The 9,162-nt window shown below is 30.4% G+C and overlaps 1 protein-coding gene and 1 long non-coding RNA gene across 2 annotated transcripts; one reads left to right on the forward strand and one right to left on the reverse strand.

The window, feature by feature from the left end:
* Positions 1 to 1,292: 1,292 nt before the first annotated feature.
* LOC132725181 (perlucin-like protein) lies at positions 1,293 to 5,381 on the forward strand. Its single transcript, XM_060710268.1, has 5 exons — positions 1,293 to 1,426; positions 2,662 to 2,744; positions 3,625 to 3,715; positions 4,306 to 4,528; positions 5,290 to 5,381. The coding sequence occupies exons 1-5, from the start codon at positions 1,387 to 1,389 to the stop codon at positions 5,312 to 5,314; spliced, it is 462 nt and encodes a 153-aa protein (XP_060566251.1). The 5' UTR covers positions 1,293 to 1,386; the 3' UTR covers positions 5,315 to 5,381.
* A 1,689-nt stretch (positions 5,382 to 7,070) lies between these two features.
* On the reverse strand, positions 7,071 to 9,162 carry LOC132725191 (uncharacterized). The gene is made up of 4 exons (XR_009625021.1): positions 8,587 to 9,162; positions 7,974 to 8,051; positions 7,706 to 7,805; positions 7,071 to 7,486 (listed from the first exon to the last, which is right to left on the reverse strand). It is a non-coding gene; the product is annotated as an uncharacterized LOC132725191 (long non-coding RNA).

Here is a 9,162-nt window from a genome sequence, read left to right on the forward strand (position 1 = left end):
GTCTCACAGGGAACTACTTGTACAATGAACATGACTCACAGGGCACTATTTGTACAATGAACATGACTCACAGGGTATAACTTGTACAATGAACATCACTCACAGAGCACTACTAGTACAATGAACATGACACACAGAGCACTACTTGTACAATGAACATGACTCACAGAGCACTACTTGTACAATGAACATGACTCACAGAGCACTACTTGTACAATGAATATGACTCACAGAGCACTAATTCTACAATGAACATCACTCACAGAGCACTCCTTAAACATTGAAATGACTAACATATCACTACTCGTACAATGAACAGAGCGCTTCTCACACAGTCAATAGCCGTAAGGTTACCTAAATCTCTATACAAATCACTCCTCATACATAACCTATTTACATGCTGCCCTTATCCCATTAACCCATTCCTGCATGATCACTTTGTGAAAAATGGCTATTTTCATTGAAACGCCTCATGCTACAAGTTCAAATTTCTATGAAACTGTAAAAGATGCTTCAATATTCATCAAGCGTGGCACAAATGTTGACTGGACCATAGCCTTTGTCATGCTTAATTTCAAATTTCATGTTACCATGGCAACGAGAGGACATTGCAAAAGTGTTAAAAGTCACTAATCTGCGTTGATTTGTTCCACCAAAACTAATTTCATTGTGCTACAACTTCTCAATTGATTGAGTTTGAGTTAAAGGCTTTTCAGCGTTGGTTACACGTTACCTTCTGACCGACCTGAGGCCAATTCCAAGTCCAAAATCTTCGTGACGATGAGGGGAGCCGCTGTCCCCATTCAAACCCCTAAGCAGAAGGGGACACATTTATTTGAAACCTTTGTTTCACGAAACATTATACTTATTTTCATGTTCAATAGTTACATTTATTCCGTTCATATAAATCTGCATTGAATAGACAACAAATAACAACAAAGGAAAGTGTGATTGCTCAGCGAATAACATCTGTAAAATACAACGTAGGTCATAGTTGCCACATTTGTCTGAAAAATTGGTTTTCTGTTTTTCACACGTGGTCCACTGAAAGTGTAAATATCCATCGGAATAATCTGTTACTTTCAATTAATAAAAATAGCGGGGCAAATATTTATATAACATATTTAAGCTAAATTATGTTTCATCCTTAACATTTTACAATGTCAACAGTTGGTCAATAACCATTATAACAGTGGTGATTCTTTTGAAATATATTATCGATTCAGTTCAACTTGACAACGAAAAATCAGAATAATTTCACTTTAAGATACAATGTCTTTATATATACACACATCATGGCAATGAGTTAAAGATAAGAAAACCTGTGTATATTCCACTGATATTAATACGTGTTTAACCACGACTGTAGACCTTAAAACTGTTGACATGAAAGTTATTGGGATTATTTTGCTTTTTGGAGGAGTATGTAAGTAAATTTCAATGACTGAAGTTTTGTTTTAAGGTCCACTATGTCTCAGATATGTTATCATTTTAAGTCTCAAAAATATTCTATTTTTGGTATCTTGGTACAGTTTCTAAAACTTCAACTTCAAAACTTTATTGCATTAAACAAATACATGTTTATAGCAAGTACAAAATATATAAACACAAACAACACAAGTACATGGATTTTTTCAGAAGAGCCTTACAATCCTATGAATAAAATACAGATCACATTTGATAGGATTAATTTCTTAAAGTGTTAGCATGATATATAAATTTGCTTAAACCATTAATCACAGTTAACGATGATTCAGACATTAAATTGATAAACTTTTGCTTAGTCGGCCATGTGTAGTAATACCGTTTAAGATACTTTTTTCTCAAATCGGAGAACTTCATTAAATTGGCAATTTTCACAAAAACGTTCATTTCTTGGAATATTACGATATCTTCCATATTCTATAGCTAAATTATGAGACGATGTTCTGAATCTAGATAAGGCTATTCTATACTTTGGTTCTTTAATTACACTTAAGTATTTTTCTAAATCAAAAGTATGTTTAAATAAACTGTATGTATCAAGACGAGGTGAATTATTTATCAAGGTATACCATTACGTCATTTGCCATATAGATGAACTATGTTTTGCTTCTTTATCTCTTTTGGTTTGGTATAAATATAGTGAATTTGTATTTTGCATGAAAGTCAAAATATTACTTTGGTTACACTTTGCTACCTTTGTAACACACTACAGCAATTTTAAGTGATATTCTCTTCTTTTACAAACATCTATCATGATTTAAATCCATTATTTAATCATTTTAAACACAGGTTTGACATTTCTAAAGAATTTTATTAAAATATGCATTTCTGAAGCATAATGTGCCTTTTAAAACGAAATATTAAATATGTCAAGGCCTATGATTGTGGGCAAATAGGAATTTCTTTTTTTAAGTTTTAACACATATTAATTCAAATATTAACGTGTCTCTTGTGTTTGTTAACCATAATCATGATGCCTACAAAATATTTTCAAACAAACCAAAATAAATGAAGAAACAAACAGATAGATAAAAAATTAAACAAACAAAAGAATAGAAAGCATTGTTTTATTTCTACATTCATGTTAAACGTTTGTCGATCATTTTTGAAAATTTCTAAAAAGTTATTTTACTTTGCTTTACAAAAACTTTTTAGCTATAACTATTTTACTTTTAGGGAGCTGTCCAAATGGGTGGATAAGACACGAATCGTCATGTTACCATTTCAGCCATGACATGGAACCCTGGACAGGGGCCGATGTAAGAAGCTCGCATATCACTTTTATTAGTTCAGATTGTTAAACCATTGGCCATCTTGTTTATATACCGTTTCCACATAACGTCTTTTGTTACTCGTCGATATCTTAGATAATTGGTATATGGCACATGTATACATACATATAAGGCACATTTTTCGTTGGTAGCGCTTTGAAAGTCGCTATCGTCAGCATTAATGATTTAAAATTGATTTGTTTTGTAATTACCCCATATGTTGCCAATGTCGTTTTTTAGATTGACATAAGAAATATAAATTTGATGTTACCGTAGTTCTTTATTTATTCAAAGATTTGCTTCCATTTTATGCCTTGAAATGTTTGATTTACTTTGTTGTCATTTTAAAACACATTTTACGACAATAATTATAGTTACCATATTTTGAAATTTCTTTTGTAGAATTTGTATAATTTCGTTATTGCGTTCATGCATTTATATTAATTTTGCAATTTCATTGTGTCAGTCTTGGGCTGGAAAGAGCATGATTTAGATATTTTGGACTCTAAAAATGAAATGTACTGAGTCTACAAAAAGCACGATGACGGATGTGTATTTGATATAGATATTTTGGATCCTGAAATGTAAACGAGGCTAAATGTGATATGATTCGAAAATAATGATTTTCTATTGGAACATCACGTGATTCAAACGCTGAAAGTTCATCGATTATATTTTGCAACACATCAAATGGACGTTTGTTATCAGCATAATACTTTCATGTTTGTCTCTGTTTTGTTTTCTTTGTATTTTGTTTGTTTGTTTGTTGTTTTTTTTTTCTTTTTTTCGGGTGGGGAGGGGGTTGTTAGTTTTTAGTTTGAGAAGTCTAAAATGATTTCTACTTTCACATTTGGAGTAAAAATTTCAGTATATGTGTAACAAGATGGGTGGAAAACTGGTTGAAATTGAGACTGCCGCAGAAAATGCTGTGTTGAGGCCTATTGTTGATTCGATGAATCGTATGTCATTTTATCGTGTTAATTTGTGTATTTTTTATATTCGTGATTTATATTGCTTTAATTTAACTAAATACCTTTCAAATTTGTAAGCAAAGGAAATCGTATAAGTAAAAATAATTCTACTGATTCACCTCTAGTTATAAAAAAAAAAACAAAAAAAAACTGAATATTGAATAAATTTACTTTGAAATGAGGACAAATGACTTTAGCATTGGCAGCATTTAATAAATTTACTTTGAAATAATGACAAATGACTTTAGCTTTGGGAGTATTTAATAAATTTACTTTGTAATAACGACAAATTGCTTAAGCTTTTGGATTACTGAATACATTACTTTGATATAATGACAAATTGCTTTAGCTTTGGCAGAAATAAATAAATTTACTTTGAAATTATGAGAAATTGCTTTAGCTTTGGCAGTATTGAAAAAAATTGCTTTAAAATAATGACAAATTGCTTTTGCTTCGGGAGAACTGAATAAATTACTATGTGAGTAATAAAACCAAAAAGTATCTTTGTTAATAAAGTATCAAACTTTTGCGGAATAGATTGTTCGTTGAATAGAAAATATAACATGTATTTATGCCAGGAACTTATTGGATTGGTCTTAGCGATGTTCAGGAAGAAGGTGTTTGGATGTGGATGTCCAGTCGAACTAAATTGAGTACAACTGGATTCGTTAGCTGGAACAAAGGAGAACCAAACAATGGCCTTGGAAATGAGAATTGTGTGACAATAATCCATGGTACAGGCGGAAAGTGGAACGATTGGCATTGTATCGGAGAAACCTTCTATATTTGTGAACAAGAAGGGTATGGACTAATTAATATCTATTTCTCATTGTTAAGTTTGCATAGGGGTCATGGAAAAATATTTTGTTAATGAGTTTGAATTTCCACTTCTAAATTTTCAGAAATCATGAAAACCTTTACGACATTGTTTTATAAAACTATTTTGTCTTTCTTCAGTTTCTGTTACTTTGTTACTTCTGACATTTTTTAAAGTTTTTTTCTGATATGTAAATACAAGTAGCTATTTGTTTTACCGACAGTCACTTTTAATGTAATTCAACAGCTATTATACGAGAGGTGCGTTTCTTGGCAACATAAGTCTTATGACTTCCAGAACCTCACCCCCCCCCCAAAAAAAAGTCAATGCTCATCTAAACAGCGCGCATTGGAATTGCATGAGATATATAATTATATAGAAAAATAATGAATCAAATCTTGTGCTGCATATAATTAAATGTTAGCTCTGAACATTTAGTTTGTAAATTTTATCAGATGAATAAGGATTCTGGTCTTTGTGTACAACTATCTTAATTTCCTTGTTCGTTGAAAGACGTAAGCATGAAATACATATATATCGCTTAGCTATTTGAGACACAATTAACTGCGAAACAATTGGAATGAGGGGAGACAGTGTTTTATACGTCATGCATTCATAGATGAAATGTTAAGGACGGCTTGGACGATTGGCCTTTACACTGCGTCGCTCTTTTTAAATATTACTGCTTTATTTCTGGATCACCTTTTGTATACTGTTTACTGATATCAGTTTAATATATTTGCAGGGAAACGGATGGTATTGTTGGATAATACGTATGTCGTGTGTAAAGTCTGATTTTACTTTATTTCCTAACAAAGAAATACAAAGTTATGAGAATTTTTTTTTGTAGCATTTATTTATATTCTCCATAACCGTTTCGTCTCTTTAATTTTTTGGTCCTGTGATAAATTTACTTAACAGAAACACCTATCGTGTACCTGTTTTCTGTTGTTTTTTGTTGTTGTTGCTTTTTTTTTTTAATTTACCAAGTGATATGAAGATTGTGCGATAACTTGTATTTCGTATCATGTTGATGAAAGGACAACAAAATAATTCAAGCCAATTCATTAAGAATTCTGGTCTTAAAAGTTTTTATTTTTTCATTTTAATATGTACATGTATTCAAATATAAGAAGTTCATCATTTTTTATATTGCAAAATTCCAGTTTTTAAATCTTTGGCTGCTATCCTCGGCCGAATTCTGTAAACAGTATAATTGCTTTTTCTGTGAAAGGACCAATATAATTCTAGTTCCTTTGGGACAAGGCATTACAAGCTTTTAAAGCAGCAGACCTCCGGATTTGTGTTAATTTTCATGTAAACTTTAGAAATATATTTGATAGTGAAATATTGTGAGGTGAATAAAAATAGTTATTTACGTATTGAAATCGGCACTTACAATCAAAGAAAATTACCAAAAAAGGGGTCAACATATGCAAAAACGGCCCTTACTGTGTTAGTAACGCAGTAGAAATAATTCTTAAACCACACATAACATGTAAAATATAACTTGGATCTTGAATGTTTTAACCTTTCTAAAAATGTCAGAACATTTTTCTCGAAATTGATTTTTTAAAAATATTTTGGCTTATCTGGAGGCTTGAAGCTTTAAAAATCTTCTACTATTATTCTGAAAGTGACCCTATGTTCATGAAAGTGTAAAGCCAAGTGTAAATGATGGATGTCCAGGTCAGAGTCAGCTTGGATAGTCTAGTTTATGTGTATAATTAATATACCACAAGACTGAAAGGAAATTTTATAAATATCCTTTGGGAAGAATATTTAGCGTTCAATTGATAAAGGGGTACTCTTCTTACATTTAATTTTAGTTGTTATATTTAACTCTTAACATTTTTCATTACCAGTTATTAGTCAAAAACCATTACAATAGTCCATTTATTTTAAACATACAGCTCATTCCGCTCACAGAAATGTACTCAATATCTCTTTAAGATTCGTGTCAAATGTGCTGGTAAAAATAACATGTTAAAATGAAAAGTCCTGTTTAACTACATTACATGCATCAACGAAAAGCAAGATTACTCTTTGAAACTGTGATGAAAAATACAATCAACTCTTCTCCTTGTAACTAAATATCATTTTTGCTAGACTAAGTTTTATCTTTTGCTTGGGGAATACAATTAAAACGAAGATTCCTCTTTTTAAATACAAAAGAAAATTTTAAGGGCCGATCACGTTTCACTTTAATGATGGAAACCAATAGTAGTATACTACTACCAATGACTGAACAAACATATAAAAGAAAAAGATATATATCGAAACAAAGCGTGTACATTTTCTTAAAAAGCATCCATTCAGTATATTGATCATTGACGCGTTGTTGTTCCTCGTTCATGACAAATTACTTCAAAAGAAACACAGATATCTTAAATATTTTGTGTGTTTAGACTGACATTGCCACAATCTCAATTTTATCATTACTTATTATAACTGGCATTTGTGAACATCTGAAAACGAAGAACAGAGATATCTTGCATAATATACCCGCAGGAAAATAACTATAGTAATAACCCAGCAGGCACATCAACGTTGTTTCAACGTTGAATTATGGTCAGATTTCAACGTTGAAATAAGGTTGGATTTATATTCGGATTTGAAAGTTGAAACAACGTTGAAATTTCAACGTTGATACAACGTTGCAGCTTCAACGTTGGTACAACGTTGACGTTTCAATGTCATTTCAACGTTGAAAACCCACCATACTTTAATTTTTGGATATAAAGCAAAGTTACCGAGTTTAACATAATATCAAGACAATATTAAATACTTCAGATATTTTATTTAAAAAATACAGTTCAAGTGCAGCTTAAATTCACTTTAATAGTTTTACAATTAAGCTACAATCTGTGCCCATCTTTTCTTCTAGATCTTTCTGGGTATGTCAGGTGTTTGAGTACTTCTTTGGCTGTCTATTACTGCTTCTGCAAATAAAAATAAGAAGTTGTTGACTTGGTCAATCTCAAACTATACATATAAATACTCAACTTATTGATTTGTTTTTTCTCTTAAAATGCTTTTCTCTAAGATTTACATCATAAAACAGCATAGAAATTGAAACATAGCCAAGTTTCATATTGACAGCAAATACTGTATATAAGACAACAAAATCTTTTTAAAAAGAAGCTATTTAAAAGTCTCACCTATGATTGGTAAGAAAAACTGCTCCCCGTCAGTAGCTTGCAGCATATTCCCAAAAAATTAACATTCTAGGCTCTAGCTAAGACCATTCTATGCAGCATCCTGAAATCAACAAACATGTAAATTTTATATTAATAATGTTACAGGAATATTCAGAAAATAATATATTTTAAGACAAGATAAATATCCAGTAGTTGAAAAATTTATACTTTGTATTGTAAATAAATTCAAATATATAAATTAATAAGAATTAATTTCAATTTAACAAACCTGACAGTCCTTTTCATGTTGAGTGTATGGTATACAGACTACAGCTGCAATACTCTAAATTTCAGCCAGGACCAGGATCTAGAATATAAAATAATATATTATAAAATAGAAATAGATTTATCATTCCCTATAAATTCAACTTTAAAGTTTAACACTCAACTTTGTTATTTAACTTAATAATAATGTATTTTTTTCAAACTAATTAACACTGTATTATACTATCACTAAAACATAGACATAGTTATATATATTGTCTTGGGATGTAAATTATATGGGCCGAACTACTTAATAGGTTTCAGTTTTATAATTGATTAAATTCTAATTAGGATATAGTACAGACAAATGTTTAATAATATGAAAAATAAATTAAAGAAAGACAAGATTTGTAAAATCATAAATTGCCAAGGACATCAATAACTTCGTGTTTACAATCAAGGCCTACTGTACCGAACACAAATCATTCAATTAGGTCGCGAAAACGTGTCAAATCAACTCAATCACGTGTTTTCATCTCTCTTTTATTTCATAAATTAAATTAAAGTAGAATTTTAAGAATAAATAATAATATTTTAGAAAATAATCAGTAAACAAAAGTAAAACATTACGGTAATACCTTCGAAATCCAAATAAATTGCCAATCGTGTTGTTTTCAAATTTTCCAAACAGCGCCACCATTTGCACGAACGATAATCATAGACCAACAAACAAGATCATAGACCGCAATAATTACTTCCCCTGACCAGCGTTATTTTATAAACGGGGTTTTGACTAATATCAATTTATTAATTAATATTATTCATAAAGAACTAAAAAATAAAACAACAAACAACAAAACATATTAACTAACATTTAAAGCGTTAATATAAAGTGAAAAATTATTTCCAACTTTATTTGTTTAAGCGCTAATTTTGAATATACGGAAAAAGATTGTAATTAACGCAAATTTTCCTGACAAAATCACTTACAGACTTATTCAATAAAGGAATATTAAATAACACAAAATTAGTGGTATAAAGGTTTATATAATGATTAAACTAAATGTAAAACTTCGACCATAAACAACGTTGAATCAACGTCGTATATACATTGGCAATATATCCGTATGTCCGTCCATAGTTGAATATTGGTTGAACAACGTCACGACCATTTTTCAACGTTGTTTCAACGTTGAAACAACGTCGAGTGCCTG

The sequence above is a fragment of the Ruditapes philippinarum genome, unplaced genomic scaffold (genome assembly GCF_026571515.1).
Source record: "Ruditapes philippinarum isolate M1 unplaced genomic scaffold, ASM2657151v2 ctg8484_1_1_1_1, whole genome shotgun sequence".
Lineage (NCBI taxonomy): Eukaryota > Metazoa > Mollusca > Bivalvia > Venerida > Veneridae > Ruditapes > Ruditapes philippinarum.